This window comes from Ascaphus truei, chromosome 11, assembly GCF_040206685.1.
Source record: "Ascaphus truei isolate aAscTru1 chromosome 11, aAscTru1.hap1, whole genome shotgun sequence".
NCBI lineage: Eukaryota > Metazoa > Chordata > Amphibia > Anura > Ascaphidae > Ascaphus > Ascaphus truei.
This window is the reverse complement of record NC_134493.1, coordinates 43,877,733-43,895,443: the sequence shown is the minus strand read 5'-3', so window position 1 is coordinate 43,895,443 and position 17,711 is coordinate 43,877,733. Positions and strand designations below refer to the sequence as shown.

The 17,711-nt window shown below is 44.0% G+C and overlaps 1 protein-coding gene across 2 annotated transcripts in view; it reads left to right on the top strand.

The window, feature by feature from the left end:
* Window positions 1–17,711, top strand: part of SDK1 (sidekick cell adhesion molecule 1) — a 489,999-nt gene that overhangs the window by 421,928 nt on the left and 50,360 nt on the right. For both annotated transcript variants that reach the window (XM_075565975.1, XM_075565976.1), the window contains exons 36-40: window positions 10,977–11,092; window positions 13,432–13,618; window positions 13,859–13,996; window positions 16,572–16,733; window positions 17,133–17,258. In XM_075565975.1, coding sequence (XP_075422090.1) covers window positions 10,977–11,092; window positions 13,432–13,618; window positions 13,859–13,996; window positions 16,572–16,733; window positions 17,133–17,258 — 729 coding nt within the window. The remainder of the gene's footprint in view (window positions 1–10,976; window positions 11,093–13,431; window positions 13,619–13,858; window positions 13,997–16,571; window positions 16,734–17,132; window positions 17,259–17,711) is intronic.

Genomic DNA, 17,711 nt, shown 5'->3' with positions numbered 1-17,711 from the left:
GTTGGTAACAAGCATTTACCATTGATTTTGATTCCCTTTTCATTTCAATTCAATGTCTTGAACAATTCTTCAAGTGTTGCTGTGAAAAGCTTTGGTGTCGTGGTAGCTCTTTGCCACGCTCCCTTACTGATCCTTATCTTGCTGTGTCTTCATGTAATCTAATGGTGGTTGGGGCATTCTCGTAAATGTTCTCTATGATATCAATGTACTCTTCTTCAACACTTTGTCTTCTTAATGCATTGACATGTAATGCTTTTTCGTAATCTAAGAAACCTAAGTTGAGTGGTAGATCGTATTCATTACTTTGGGAAATCACTTCTTTGGCAATGCGTTTCATATTCACTGCGAAAATCTTCCTTGTTCTCTAGGCTGGGCGACGTCCAGGGTATCTTCGTAAAAATCTTCTAAGTGATTAGAAGTGGACTGATTGGTTTGTAGTTCTTGAGGTCTTATTTGTCTCCTTTCTTGTGGATGAGGATAAATATGGCATTGCTCCACTGTTCTAGAATTTTCCTGTTCTTAAAGAAGCAGGTAACAAGTTTTGCAAGTATTTTCTCGACATTTTCCTCAGCTTCTTTCAAGATTTCACTTGCAATTCCATCTTCCCCGGGAGTCTTCCCATTGTTCATGGATTTTATCGGTTTTGCCACGTTTGGGAAGACGCATGGTACATCTTTGGTGGTTTCTTCGTGCTCTTCCTCTGCTGGATTATGCCCTGTGTTTTCGTGCAGTTTCCTGGAGAGGTTCTCAGGTCTCTTTATGATCCTGTAAGTGCACAGCCTTTTATTGTTGATCCTTTGTTTTGTTTGAGTACAGTGATTTGCTTCTTCCCAATCATATGTCGCTGCTTAGTCTTCTTTCAGCTTTTGTTATCTTCGATATTCTCCTTCACCATATCACAGTTACATTTTCTTATACAGTATCTTCAGTTATATGTTTGGGGATCATCTCGCACAGCTCTGCATGTTCAGAGTGTGTTCTTGCGTTTTAGGATACAGACATACACACCTGATCTCCCTCATGCCTCCCTGCCATCTCTTCCCCTGTAAATGGTGTTAACTTTTTCATTTAATACTGACCTACCTTAAATCTCACCCCACAAATCAAGCATCTCAATAGCCTGCACTCATGGCTACTGTCCCACACTCAGTCACTCCTACCACCCATTGTGACCAAGCACTACCCTCTACAGCACTTATTCCCTCACCTACTGTCTCTGTAAATTTCCCATTAAACCACTTAGATTGTAAGCTCTTCGGGCAGGGATTTCCTTTCCTATTGTCTGATTTTGCTGCACTTATTGTATAATTATAATTCCCTATACTGTATTCTTTGTGAAGCGCTGCGTACACTTTTGGTGCTATATAAATAAAGACATACAACACAATTTCTTGTTGTCTCCTCAGCAATTGCTTTGCCTCGTCAGATACTTTCTTAGCCTGTTTTTTCTTAGCGATTCTTCCAGTTTTTTTGCGCTTTCAACTACACTCTTCATAAGTTCTTCATTCCGCAATCGTTTGTTAGTGTCTCTATGCATTTCAAGCAAGCGGGAGCAATTTTTCAGTTCTAATTGAAATTCCCTGCTGTTATTCTTGAGGTTATTGGTCTTGATTGTTTTTGTCTTCTTTTTAATCTGTTTTCTTCTTTAAGCATTCACATTCAGAAGTAATTGTTGTAAATGTTGTTTCTCTATCTCTTGTTAACGGTGAAGCCAATTCCACTGATTCTTCTATTTTCTGTACCTCCAGGAATAGAATAGGCTTCATCTTTTCTTAGTTCACTAAGGCCAACAATATCCCTGTCATAGTTACATAGTTACATAGTTACATAGTTACATAGTAGATGAGGTTGAAAAGACAAGATCACCCAATGCTAAATTTAGACAACAAATATTTTATCCTATATTTGTATTTAGTGTATATTGATCCATAGGAAGGCAAACAAAAAAAACCCAGTGATGCATTATCCAATGATATGTCATAAGGGGAAAATAAATTCCTTCCTGACTCCAAATAATGGAGAAATCAGATTGCTCACTGGATCAACATCCTTCAAATGTTGACTTATTTTGTATATCCCTGTATACCTTTCCTTTATAAAAAAAAAAGATGTCCAACCTTTTTTTAAAGATATCTACTGTATCTGCCATCAAAGTCTCCATGGGTAATGAATTCCACATTATAACTGCCCTTACTGTAAATAACCCTTTCCTTTGTTGCTGGTGAAATCTCCTTTCCTCCAACCTTAAGAGATGACCCAGAGTCCTTTGTACTTCCCCTGGGATGAATAGTTCATTTGAAAGCGGCTTGTATTGTCAATTAATATATTTGTATATAGTTATCATATCCGCTCTAAGACACCTCTTTTCTAATGTAACAAATCTAATGTAGCTAGCCTGTCCTTATAAGTCAGATTTTCCATCATTAACGGCACATGACTTGTATATGTGACAAGAGTTAATACACACAGCTATCTAGCTGATTAACTTTTCATTTCCATAAGGTCCATTATATGAATAATATCACAATATATATCTTTACTTGCTGCAGCCACCAGAGATGCAGTATCAAGATTCACTTGCAGAGTCTTTGGTCCCAATTTACTAAGCAAAATATGCACTTAACACACACAAATATTTTGTTGCAAAATGTGTCCGAAAAAGTACTCACTCTCTTCAAGACGTGCAAAGTTCAATCAGAGCCCAAAGCATGACTTTTTACAATTTAGATTTAATATCCAAAATAGTACAATGTTTAAGTTACGGAAAAAGATTACAACATACAGTACAATAGCAGACCATTTATTAAAAATAAAAGGAGTGAAATAGATTACTGTATCTAGTTACGTCAGGGGTACACAAACTTTTCCCCCTGCATGCTGTTCCCCCTCTGCTCGCGCGTCCCCACCCTACCTTGGCTCTGGCGTCAGATGACGCAGCAGGGTCATGTGACGTCACATTGCCATGGTAACGTGATGTCACGCGACCCTGCGCGTCATTTAACACCGCGTTGCCATGATAACGCGTCACTGAAAGCCAAGGTAAGGGAATTTACAGAGGCCTCGCACGGTCCCCCGGCATTTAATTTAAATGCCTTGGAGAAGAGCACGGGACTTCTGTAACCACCGCGCCTCCCCTTGAAAATCTCAGGGGGCCCGCCCCTCAGTTTGCGCACCCATGAGGTACATTACCGCATAACATCATCAGATTCCTCAAAGGATCTTGAGTTGAAAATATGAGATTTCATGTGTCATAGCATTTACACTCCCTTGGTTGAAAATCTAATTTCATATCTCAATTGCATGGTTTATATTCTAAACTTCCTGAATTGGAGCATAGCATAATCCCACATTTTGGGCGTTTTCTTAACCCCCCTCTCATCAATCTGTAATGACATTTTTATGGCTTAAGTTAAGGGGGGGGAAAAAACTTTTCTTTTAAACAAATGCCTGAATATAGCAAATGTCCCATATCTTAATCCCTGAAGCTCCTAGAATGACGCCACCTTCGCTGTTGCGTTTGTACTGTATATACTTCTGCAGAAGAAAACAGATATCAGAGATACAGTATAACACACGAACAACCTGTCATTCTTGGTATCAATTCAATCTGCTAATCGCAACCGTTACAAAGATTCATCTGTCATTTTCGTAAACCGTTGTTAGACCCATGATCTCTTTATATTTAATAAATCTACACAATTCTGGAATACCTTCCTAGCCACACCCTGTGGTATTCACAGACCCCCCTTCAGGAATCCCTCTTCAGATGCATGAGAGTTTTCATTTATTTCTAATGTCAGAATAGAATTGTAACACCAGATTTCAATCATCCAATTTCCAAAAACAGACGTTGACCGTACAGTAGATAACTTCAGTGGCTCAACCTTCCATAAAAATACTACATGTATTTTTAAGCTATAACTAGCAACTCAAGTTAACTGTGTGTGTGCCAGTTCATTAAAATACTGAATATCTTCTGGCATCATTACAATCCCATTGAAGCTTTTCAAGTTCAGCCTCCAGTTCTTGCAGTGCTGCTGCACAGAAGAGCGTCTGGTAGTTGTACGTAGCCAGGTTTAGGTTTGGCTTTTGTTTAACTTCTGGGGATTCTTGACCCCCTCTGCCTCCAAGCTTTCTTCCTGCATGCTGTCAAGCCCAGGGACTTTCCAGCCTCCAGAGAAGGAGGCCCATTGCTTTTCGGTGTGTTCCATTTTGGGGGTTTGAGGCCTTACTTGTCATACCGGCCGCATCTCAATGTTGGCAAATACCTCTTTCACTTTAGCCGGGTATATTGTTTAAGCTTTCATTGTATGGTTAAACCGACCAGCACAAGTCCCACTATACATCTCGCTGAGCACCTGCTGCCACCTTCATGCCACTTTGAGGCAATGAGATAAGGATTTGAGGGAAGGCATGGATGTGTGTATGTGTATATATATATATATATATATATATATATATATATATATATATATATATATATATATACCAAAATTGAAAGCGAGGACACTCTTTAACAAATGATTCTACACTTACGACCCTGCTCAATTCTATCATTCATATTTTAATTGTAGAACAATCATTCTGTGATTGAATTGCCAATAGCCAACATGCTAAAGACATTAACGTTATTTATGCCTGGAATTATTAATGCCGCTCTTAAAATATCCCGGAGTTAGTTTTGATTGAATTGTTTTTTTGTGCGATTCTGTCGTTTAATGAAGCGGTAAATAAGAATTTCTGATAATGAGCTTAAGCATCTGTCACAACAAGCTGGCGTTGGTGATTAACATTTCCATTAACTGCAGGGTGGGCAGTGATAATCCAGAGCCACACAGTTAGAGCAAAATAAATAGATGGTGTCAGACTGAGTGGGTGTTAATTACTATTTGATTTGACATCAGCATCAAAGGGAGAATAGTGTCTGTGAAGGTCACTGTCTCCTCTCGAGGAACCCAAAGGGGCATATCAGTGGGGCCTCCCAAAATACAGTCACACCGAATTAGAGCTGCGGGCAGTGGCTGTCGCATCAGTTGCACTAATTAAATGTATGGGATAAAGTCCTGCTTTATGAACACGGCTTTCAGATAATATTCCAAGGATGAGTGAAAACAAGACTGGTGATATCTGCTTACTCGCACGCAGATGGCAGCACAGCCGGAGGTATCTTCAGTGCCAGCAGACCTTGGCATCCAGTGCTGGAGGTGGAAGGGCCTGCCGAAGCAGGAGTTACTGCTCAGTAACAAAATATCACCATATTCTCCCGGCTCCAAAGAGCCACTCCTGTGAGAGGAAACAGATGTTCCGTTGGCTCTGCCGTGTCTTACTTGTGTGGTTGCCACTGCATAGCAACATCTCACAGGGGAGACTCCCCACTTGTGGGGGTTAGAGAGAGCCGGCCAGGGAGGCAGTGAAGGAAGTGACCTGGGGTCTGACTTGGGGCAGTGATCCTAACCTTGGGAGCCCAGGAGATTTTCCAGGAGAGCTCAGGATGACATGGAGAATACAGACCCTGCCAGAAACACATCACACAAAAACAAAGGAGGACGCTAAGTGACAACAAGCCAAGAAGAGGGGTGACAGAATGGTAGTTACCATGCACCAGTAGTACAGTGGGGCAGAACTGCTGAGCACCACCAGTACACAGCAAAATATAAAAAAACAATGATCCAGAGGGGACTCCTATTAAAAAAAATACATTTATTAGATCACATGTGACCACAGGAGGGGTGAAAGAAGCCACTTACACGTTTCATGTGCACTGCGCTTTATCAAGGTGGTTACTGGTGGTGCTCCGCAGCCCTACCCCTCTGCACTACTCATTTCTACCACACCAAAGGACTTCCAGATGAACCACATGGATGGACAATGGGCACTCTGGAATATGTGTGAGTTACCCCTTTTTGATACCATCTTGAGCTTTGTGTTATATTCTCTAAATATTACTATATGGTAGATGTTTATTGTGCTATTTTGCCCCCCATGTGTGGTGATCCTCTTTAGATAACATTAGGCACTATTCGTCCCACAAAACAGTTACTCTATATAAACAATATATATATATTTTTAAATGAGTCTCTGGACTCTGATATTGATTCGTACATTTGACATAGAGCGTGTCGTGCCTGAGCACCGGATCCTTTTGGACATTGCTCTTACCGTGCACCAGTAACCCAAATAATATATACCACTGTGGAATCTTCATTCTTTCAAATGGGATTTTGCGGAGTCGCACCCCCAAATCTTTGTTTACGCACCAAACACAGAACAGGGATCTGAACACAAAACCATTTTTTTCTGGGGGGGTTGGCGGGGGGGGGGGTAGGGGGGCAGTTTAATAATTTTTGGAACCACTGGATTAGAGCGCTGTGCAGCCACCAGGAACTGAGCAGTGCGACAGACAAGTCACCAGCCTGGGTTCCCTAAGGGGTGTTACGCTTCTGCACACCGTCACTCACTCACTCACTCACTCACTATGAAGCTTAACGCCCTTCTGGGGAATCTGGTCCTTGAAGAGAGAGCTATAGACAGGAAGGAGGAGACGCGAGGTAGCGGGTTAGTATTTAATGGATGCGAAGCTCACTGGAAAGGGAAATTGAACATGTTAACCCTTTAATGCAGGGGGTGGCCAACTCCAGCCCTCGAGGGCCACCAACCGAGGGCGTCACCAAGAGCTTCAGCACAGGTGGCTTAATCAGTGGCTCAGTCAACGACTGAGCCACCTGTGCTGAAGCAGGGATGTCCTAAAAACCTGAATTGTTGGTGGCCCTTGAGGATTGGAGTTGCCCCCCCCTGATTTAATTTCGCAAGAAATGTTGTCTGTGCTTGTGCCAAAATACCTATTGGAAGGGCGATGTTTCAAATGAGAAATTGTCTCTGACCTGTCAGATTTTTTTTAAATTTTAATTGTTCAAGATCTCTTTCCATGGCAACAGCGCGCAAAGTCAAATCTGAATCGCACTGCTCTGACCTCTAGCAGGGCTTGTGAAGAAGCTGACAGTGTTGACATGTGCTGTGCTTCAAACATATCTTTTCCAAACGAAGCTTGAGAATTGCCATAATAATGATAAACCCTGTTCTTACACGTATCACTTTATAAACTGAGATTTCCGTGCACTTTTAGAGCCTTAAACTGTTATTACTGCCCACGTGTGGATACGAGTGTTGCGTTTTCAGTAGCACCTTGTTTGATGAAATCTGAATGATTGATGAATAATCAAATCTCCCCCTTTTCCTCTTGATTTTCGCCTGTAAACGTCTTGATGCTCCAGGTTCTTTTGGGCTCTCCATAATGAGGCTTTGCTGCTTGTTGCTGTACAAAAACATTCCCTATAAAAGTTACCACATACATTATGATAAGTTATTCCCAAGCTATGTGTTACTCTGTGTTTGCTTCATACCCTCTGTGAGCACGCGGCTGCTATCACTGCGTCCCGGACTTCCTGTTCCTCTTGCTCATTTCCTATCTTTAGTTCCTCTGTTCCACATACAATCGTTGTCCTCATTAACATCATGAATTTTAAATACAATTATTTGCAAATGACAGTCAAATCATTCTGTACACATAAGGTCCATTTGCAGTTTGAACTTCAAAAACTCTAGACGAGCATACTTACATTTTTTCCCCAACCACACTCACCCAACCTCTCCCATATACCAACCTCACTCACCCAACCTCTCAGATATACCAACCACACTCGTCCAACCTCTCCCGTATACCAACCACACTCACCCAACCTCTCAGATATACCAACCACACTCGCCCAACCTCTCCCATATACCAACCTCTGCCACATACCAACCTCACTCACCTGGCCTCTCCCACATACCAACCACACTCACCCGGCCTCTCCCACATACCAACCACACTCACCCAACCTCTCCCATATACCAACCACACTTCCCCAACCCCTCCCATATACCAACCTCTCACATATACCAACCACACTCACCCAACCGCCCCCATATACCAACCGCACTCACCCAGCCGTTCCCATACACCAACCACAATCGGCCAACCTCTCAGATATACCAACCACACACAGCCAACATCTGCCATATACTAACCACACTCGCCAATCGTATTCCATATACCAACCGCACTCACCCAGCCTCTTACATACAGCAACCGCACTCACCCAGCCTCTCCCATATACAAACCTCTCCTACCCAACCAAACTCACCCAACCTCTCAAATATACCAACTGCACTCACCCAGCCCCTCCCATACACCAACCACACTTGGCCAACATCTGCCATATTATACTAACCACCCTCACCCATCCTCTCCCATACACCAACAGCACTCTCAACATGTATACAACACCAACCACACTCCCCAGCCTCTTCTTGAACTAAGCTCACACTCAGCACTTATAATTTACATAGTATATAGAATTTTATTTACTGTACGTAGCGCCAACAATGTACGCAATGCTTTACAAAGTTACAATAGAAGGTAAATAAATTGGAACAATGGGAATAAGTGTTACAGGTAATGACAAAAAGGGACCCTACCCTAAGGAGCTTATGTCACGGGAGACCAGGCAATTACACCTTTACACTGGGATCATATCACTGAGCAAAGCAAGATGATGAAATAAATTGTAATTTATTCACTTAAAATAAGCAAACACACAATGTTACACAAAAGACAGACACTAAGCACACTTGCTTGGGACTGGGGTAACACAACTATACTCTACAAGTTGCAGGTTCATCCAGAATTTTATCCGCAATAGTCTTGGAACTGCAAAGATTCCAGGCAGATGTTGGTGAAGTAGAGCCTTGCTTCATTCTTGCTGTAAACTGGAAAAACTTTAGTATCTTGAGAGAATCTAAAAACTTGGGAGAAATCTAAAACACTGAGCTGCGTAAGGGTTTTTAACATCTCACAGTTTCATTCACAGAACCTACAGCCCAATTAAAAAGAGCCTGAGAAATTTCTCAGCAACCAATCTGAGACAAACCAGTATCAAAACAGGGTTTCTCAGATATCTGAATGAACCCAGGGGCGGGTGAACTGTGGCCCTTCTGCCCTTGGTTCCCTTCCTGCCAAACTCTGTGGTGACAAACTCCGGCCAGTCTGGGTAGACCAAATGGACATGCACATTGCATCCCTTTGATCTGAGGATGTGGACACTACTTAGCTATCCTGAACAAATGGTCTCACACCTCTGGCCTTTCAAACCCAGACCTCTGAGTGGGACAGAGTGGCACCAGCTTGGTACAATGCACAAGCATATGTTTCAATACACTTTGCTAATAAAATATACCTTAACCACTGTACTTGGCTAAAATGTCTAAGTCTTTTTGGTGTTTGAATGGGAACCTTTACTTTTTACTCCCACTAGCCGTATGCCTAACACTCTGCAAACCTGACTGCCATTTTAATAAAAGACCACTCTGCTTTATTACCTAGCTGGAGTACCCCCTGAGCCCCTATGTTACCTAGGGATCCCCGCAGCTACAGGAACACTTTTCATCCCTGTGCCTAAAGTATACATGTACTTAACACACTTTGTTAATAAAATATACACTTTAACAATCCTAAGTCTTTCTGGTTATGGGGAATAGAAGAATAAACTGCGTGTCATTTCCCCCTAGCCATATTCCCCACCCACGCTCTATAATAAACTTAGTATGGATTCTAAGAATCCCCTCACAACCTTAGATGATTGGAGTACCTCAGAACTCCTATACCGGTTCTGGGTGACCTGGACATTTACTGGGTGTCCCCATTAACCTAGGGACCCTTTGACTGTTTCAGGGACACCTCACATCCCTATGCCCCTTTTACCTTTCTGGTCTGGGTTGAAGTAGGGAAACCCAGTGGTGAGTCGCACAAGTGTTTTTGCAAGGGGAGATATTACAGGGACCATGTGTCTACATGCATCCAGGCATCCAACCTGATTCCTGGGTACATTTTTAGGGGAACCAGCCACTCTGGGCCCCGTCTAGATAGACACAATTTGCCAACACTTTCCATGCAAACCTTTCCCCCCCTGACACTCATACCACCGCACCTCTGCTCACTGGCACTCCTGGAAAGGTAAAAACACATCAAATACTTTATTACCCCACAATTACAGGTTATGCATATACGACACTGGGTCCAAGAGCTGACACTCTATAAACCCAACACACGGATCAGGGGTAACCAATCAGGCTTAAATCTTTATTTGATAGCCTGGCTACCCCCCTACCGTCACAGCTTACAATCTAAGTGTTCTGTTGGGAGGGTTACAGACGGGTTAGGGGTAGAGAGTACACTGTTAGAAGTGCAGTCAGGGGAGGTCACGTGGGCCTGGAGCTCATAGCAGAGGTGTAGAACGTTGAACAGGGTGAATTTCCAGCTAGTCTTTGAATGTGGAAAGTGAAGGTGGTTGACGAATATTGAGTGGAAGAGCGTTCCATAGGTAAGGAGAGATTAGTGGGAAAAGTTTAAGATGGGAGAGGGCTGTAGACTCCATGCAAAGATGAGACAACCTTGGGTTAAGTGTAAGAAACGATAGATCAGAGTTGAGATATATATGGAGGTGCAGAGGAGTGTAGAGCCTTAGAAAGAATGGAGGAGAATGTAGTCGTTTATCCTGAAATGAATAGGAAGCCAACAGAAAGAGTTCAGGAAGTCAGAAGCAGATACGAGTCTAGAAGAGCAGGAGATGATTCAGGCATCAGAACTTTGAATGGAGAGTAAAGGAGAGAGGGGTGAGACAGGGAGGCCAGATAAAACAATGTTACAGTAATTAATATGGGAGAGAACAAAGGCATGCATTAGAGGTAGTGGAACATAGGAAGGGGCTTATATTAGCAATGTTGCAAAGGAAGAAACTCTGTTTCTTGTGATAAATATTTGTTCCAATTAATCCTCTCTGAGTTTCTGAAATATCACATCAAATATTAAAGTAAATGTTTTAGCCACGCTGGATAATCAGCTTTGTTCCTTACGTATCCCCTCTTCGCTTTTTCACTAGCTCCTGGGATGCCCCCACTGAACATTCAGGTGAACACGCTAACAGCAAGTCAACTGGAAATCACATGGGACCCCCCTCCTACCGAGAGCCAAAACGGCATCATTCAGGGATACAAGGTAACTTTACATCAGAATGGTTGAGTTTGGACTCATGTAAGAGTGAATGGACTTCAGAGCCACACAGCAGGATTATTGGGATTTAAGATTAAATCCGCTACAGAACTGAATCCTCATGAGTTCATAAGAGGAATCATGTTTACATATCTACCCGGTGGGGTGGGAGGGGAGCTGGGACAACTGTCCTGGGCCCGGTGCCTGCGGGTTGCCTGGTCGGCTGGCGCTGGAAGCTGGGTCCGGCCACAGGTCGGGTCCGACTTCTGTGGGGCTTCACCTCAAACCCTGCACTGAAAGTTGGCCCGTGCAAAGGCCTCCCCCCCAACGTATATTAAAATGATTGGGGGGAGAGGAGGCGTGTTGTAATTAAGTGAGGGGAGGGGGTGTAATTACGTTAAAGGGGGGGGGTGTAATCGAGTGAAGGGAGGGGGGTATAATTGAGTGAGGGGAGGGGGTATAATTGAGCGTGAGGAGGGAGTGGGTGTAATTGAGGGTGAGGAGGAGGGTGTGGGGTGTAATTGAGTGGGGGGAGGGAGGTCTAATTAAGTGAGGGGAGGGAGAATTTAGTATGTGGAAGGGAAGGGGTGCAATTGAATATGAGGAGGGAGTGTGATTGAGTGAGAGATGGGGGGCATTGAGTGAGAAAGGAGGAGGTGATAGAGGGGGGTGAGTGAGCGGGAAAGGTGGTGTAAGATATGGAGAGGGGGTGTAATAGAGACAGGGAGAGGATGTAAGAGGGGGAGAGGTAGAGGAGTGAGGGAAGCGTGAGGAATGATATTAATAGAAAGGGGGGACACAGAGGAAGGGTGAGGGAGTGAGAGGAAGGAAGTGTGTGAAGGCGAGGAGGTGTGTGTGTGGGGTGAGAAAAAGCGAGGTGTGTGAGAGATGGGAGTGAGGGCAAGGAGGTGTGTGACGGGGGAGTGCAAGAGAAATAAGGGTGGGGCTCGCAAAGCCGTTAATGTGGGGGGCCCCGGTGGAAACCCTAGTCCTGGACCCTGGGAAAGCTGTTGACGTCCCTGTATTTGCCGATCATATGGAATATGAATAAAGAACTGAAAACATAAAACTTTATTTATGGGAGACCTATAACATTCCCTTCACAAGGTCAGTCTGTACTGAGCAAAAGGAACTTAGGATAATACATTTAAAGCTGTTTTGTCTGTAGAAAAGTGCAGAAAAGTCTACATTTCCCACTTCTGTTTTCATTATTATGGAGCTGGCCGCGGCCATGTTATTACTACTGAAGCAATCACATGGTCCGCGAGTCAGGTAATCTGGGGGACCGCACAGAGCGCACCTGTTTCCATCTCTATTTTACTACAACTATTTCTACCCACAGTGACATCTAGGGACCAGAGTAGGGAGAAGGCTTGGACGTTTCTGAGAGGACAATTCTAAATAACACAAGGGCCGCCCGGGCTTGTATCCGGTTCCATTTAGGGGTCCATGTCATAAGGCAATTTGAGCGTCATTTTTGGCACGAATCTCTGTGCATGAATGTCTTAATATCTGAGGTTTATTTGTGTCCCATGTCTGTATAAGGAGATTTGGGGAATGTTAAAGGAGGAGTGATTATAATGAGATCCTGTGCCTCTGTGTACCACCTCAATCGGCATCAAATAGTCCACCCATGGTTTTCTTTGGCTTCTAACAGTGTGAACCAGGTAGAAGAAGCGGTTATTACATTTGATACAACTGTGATCCTTCTGTAGAACTTACCAATCCCGGCTTAATGGCGGTGTTATCGGTACCACTGCACCGAGCCCCCACGGCTACAGAGACCCTTCACTCTTCCCCACAACCATTAAACTGATTGCCGGTGGTGAGCGCGCGGCATCTGTAACTCTCTTACCTTCTCCTTCCCCATCTCTTCCTGCAGGGTCCCTCATCGTGGTGTGCCGCAACGTCAAATGGTTACCATGACAATGTGACGTCCCGTTGCCATGGCAACACTATTTGACGACGCAGCGCCGTGATGAGAGACCCCTGCAGGAAGAGATGGCGAAGGAGAAGGTAAGAGGCCCCACACCACATGTTCTGCACCGAGCCCTGCAATATTCCCAGCCGGCCTCTGCTTAGACCTCTAACACTAATGTCTCATCAGCTCACCTTTTTCTTCCATCCACTCCCACTATTCCTGTCTCCGTTTTTCGAAGAGAACAGAACAATTAATAATAGTAACTCTTATCTTGACTTCATTAATGTTCCCACATGGAATTGCCGGTGGGTTAGCTGTGCCACACCTGGCCCCGATATCTCTCCAGAAATGTAGGACGCGATTGTGTGGAGGTTCTGGCGACACCACGAGTAACTTTCGTTCTCTAATCTTCTGTTCCTGGCAGATTTACATGTGGGAGACACACAACCACAATCAGACAGAGAAAGTGAAAGTCCTCTTTTTACCGGAAACAACGGTCCGGTTAAAAAACCTCACCAGCTACACGGAATACTCAGTCAGTGTCTCCGCCTTCAACGCAGCTGGGGATGGACCACAAAGTAACCCCATTCAGGGCACAACTCAGCAGGCCGGTATGATTTGGGCATCATTCCTACCAGTTCAGACAACTCGTTGTTGCCAGTCTCCATTTGATAGAAACCTCATTTTCTCTGTACATATTTTTGCTGTATCATGATATGCATTTTGCATTCTTCATTGTCCAGATCCAACTTTGCTGCGTTATGTCCATTCACTGTTTCAATATTTTATTTGTTACCAAAGAAATCTCGTAACGTAAGTAACCTTTTGTTCATGTCCTGTTGTTGTCATAGCTCCAAGTACTCCACGATTTTTGGCTTTCTCTGAAATCACTTCGACCACTCTTAATTTGAGCTGGGGAGAACCTCTGGCGGCCAACGGGATTCTGCAAGGTTACAGAGTGGTGTACCAGCCCCTGGCTCCTGTACTTGGTGAGAAATTGCAAGGATGTTTGCATTCCTGAACACTAGTTCCACTTGCAACCCAAAGAGATTGATGATAGAAATGCTTTGTTAGATGCTGCCGTGTCAGCGTGTGCCCTGGTGTCTCTGCAGCTATATGGCATCTTGACATTGGACTTGTAATGACTGGGCTTCAGACGAAACAAGAGGCTCAAGTGACAGCCAGAGTGGTATTACAGATGAGATGAAATGTCAGCATACCAGATTCTGTTATCTTGAATAGTCTAGCTACATTACTCTATCAAATTGAGCTTGCTTTAATAGAATATTAGTAACTCAGACACAAATTTCACAAGCCTGAATTTGGCTATGACGGGAGCGCAATATCTTGCTGTTGGAAGGCATTATACAATATCATTTTATAGCTGTGTTTGTTACAATGTTTCTGTTCAAACGCTCTGATTTATAATCACTGCTCTGAGGCTGCATTATATTTTAGGGACTGTGCCCCTGACTGGTATGCTCAGCAACCTCACGCTTGTTTGGACAGAAGCTTTACATGTGTGTTTATTGAAATATGTTCTGCGGACGCAATCTTTTATTGTCTTCTGGCAGGAGATTTGTCAACAGATAAACAGGTTTCAGCACAAATACATTACGCTGCTAATGCAGAATGTATCACGCTAAAGGAATAATTGTTTATTGAAGTAAAACAGGGAGAGCGCTTTAATGAAGAGAATAAATATATTTCAATCGGTTTCTCCGTTCTGTTCATTGTACTCATGGCAGGGAGCCAGAGATTTTGTAGGATGATGAATCTGAGAGCAGATGCAGCTAGGGCGCTTTCACTTAATACATTTTGTTCACATCTAACAAGAGTATTAATCATTGGAATCTCTTCCCTCGTAAGGGTAATGTAATATTATTTCTTTTTTAACCAAACCATTATGCACAAGAGGGCGGAAAAGCAGACACGAAATTTACGTATTTGGCTTTCCCGAGAACAACTCGTCTATAGAATGAGTTAAGGTCACGACCTAATGCTGGATGTCTCAGTGCAGACTTAGAAGACCGCGGGCATGGTGCCTCGGGCCGCGCTGAGCCGTGCTCCTGCTCGGCCTCGCCTGCTCAAGCTGGCGCTATTTTGCGTCCTGTCAGGCGAGGCAGTGAGCGCGCTTTGGGGGCAGGACGGAGGCGGGGCGGGAGGCGGGGCTAGTCCCTCGTTCCCATTGGCTGTTTGCAGTCACGTGACCGGCCCTCCACTCCTGTAAGCGCAAAAACTTAAATTAATATGTCGGCTGCAATTCAGCACGCTCCCGCACGCGCCTGCTAAAGCCGCAGACATACCAGATGCAGGAGGTAAGTGTGCTGGCTCAGCACGGTATTATTTACTATGTCCAAGGCCTTACACAAAACCTCAATATTTGCACATGAACTTATCCACAGGGACATACTCATCTGCTCTGTTTGTCTTTGTGATGAAATAAAGCATTTTATTTTTAATTATTAAATGTATAACCTCTGGTCATTTAATGCAACCTAACTCTGTGCCCAGGACATACTTGAAAATGAGGGGTAACTCGCAATTTATTGCTTCCTGGTGAAACATTTGATAAATATAATTAATTATTCCCACTATCCTCTACATCTTCAAATAATTGTGATAATTATCAGCTCAGTTTCACTCGGCAAACATTGGTTAAATAAAGTACTGTATAAGAAATTCCAATATTTGTAACTATTTAGGGGTTTTTTTTAGGTCAGGGCGGCTCAACTCCAGTCCTCAAGTCCCCCGCAACAGGTCAGGATTTCAGGATATCCTAGTTTCAGCACAAGTGGCTCAGTCAGTTCCTGCATCAGCACAGGTGGCTCAATCAGTCCCTGCTTCAGCACAGGTGGCTCTATCAAAGGCTCAGTCTTTGACTGAGCCACCGGTGCTGAAGCATGGATATCCTGAAAACCTGACCTGTTGGGGAGGCGGGGGGGGGGGGCCTTGACGACTGAGTTGAGCCCCCCCGATTTCGGTTATACAACTGGACAGCATTTAATAATAACCTCCAGCTGGTTTCATTACTGACTGAAAGCAATGTGTCCGTGCTCAGAAGAGTCTGTCTGCGCACAGGATGAGCGGCTGACAGATTTCTCCGGATTCTGCCATCTGTAGGAAGCATAGTTATTTTTCCCTCAAGAAGCTGGCAGCTACCTGTCAGAGGCTGAGATTTTCCTGGAATGACTGTCAGGTTCAGGGCACCTGATAATAAAAACAACCTAAAAGGTAGATACAAAAAAATCTATTGCTGCTGCTAATATAAGCACAGCTCACCTTCCCTGCACATAATCACACTCCTTTTAATTCTGTGTGCTGCCTGCAGTCTATGGGTAATTTCCCAGCTGTGCTGTAAAGTTTTTACTTGTCAGTCCTCGCTTATCATGCTTAAACTCTAATTACCCTTATCTGTGTTCAAAATTGGCTATTATCGCTTCTTCGCTGCAGCTAATCGTAGGAAATCCCTTCTGCCCAAACTGTTAGATCATGTTCCTTATTATCCAGCTGTGTCCTGCGAGATTAATTGATGCAATGAATGGCCTCTTGTTTCCGTCCCAGGGGTGAGTAAGGTGGTGACAGTCGACATCCAAGGCAATCGGCAGCGTTGGCTAAAGGTTCGCGATCTTACCAAGGGGGCCACATACAGCTTCCAAGTGCAGGCGAGGACCATCAGCTATGGGGTGGAACTACTGACCAACATCACAGCTGGGCCCACTGAAGGTAACCCCGGAGCGCTATATATCTATATCTGATTCAAATACAAATATATCATTTCAGGTCATGACCTTCAGAAAAGGGGCACACCTTTAATCTTGGGGTATGTCACATCTCTGCACCTTCAGTTCATCTTAGCTTTACATTGGTGCCTTTTTAGATCACTCATTTGTCTAAAACAGCATCCTTGTCATTCCACTTGATACGTACTTGAATGTAAACATGCCTGAGCAAATGGTGTGCTCCGCCACTGCTGGGATGTGATACAATGATCAGATTTGGAATAGGGTTAGAATTCCGGAGCAGTGCAACACTGTGTCAGTTTCGGCACTTCCATGTAACACAGTTGGAGGTTGGTTTCCCTATTGTTTACATCCTGTTATTGGTTCTCCGCTTTATTTTTAGGTACTCCAGGCTCCCCCCAGCAAGTGTCTGTCACAAAGTCATCCTCAAGCCTCACTCTGCAGTGGTCCGAGGGCAGTGCTGGTGAGGGGCCAACAATCGGCTTTATTATAGAGGCTCGTCCTTCAGGTAGGTCACAGAAAAAAGAAACCCACTGAGAACATAAAGTGATACAGAACCTCAAGAGCAGAAATAATAACAACAGCAACTTTATGTCACGCAATGCTTTTCTCCCAATGGGACTCAAAGTGCTTCTTAGGATTGTTACACAGACACAGTCTCTGCCTGGGTGAGCTTCCAATCTATGTTTTTGGTGATAAGAGTGAGATAAAGTGACTTGCCCAAAGAGCTGACACCGGGATTTGAACCAGGCTCCCCTGCTTCCCCTGCACTGATCCACTCCTACAGCCCTGGGAGTGAGAGGGGACATCTTGGTGTTACAATGTTACACACAATGGGACTTCTTTATCAAGTATCCCAACTGCACAATGGGGGCAACAAAACTGCACCCAGATTTATCACGATAAAACAATACTATTGCAACAGATTGGATTTTGTTTGCAGTTTCGTTTCCACCAGTCT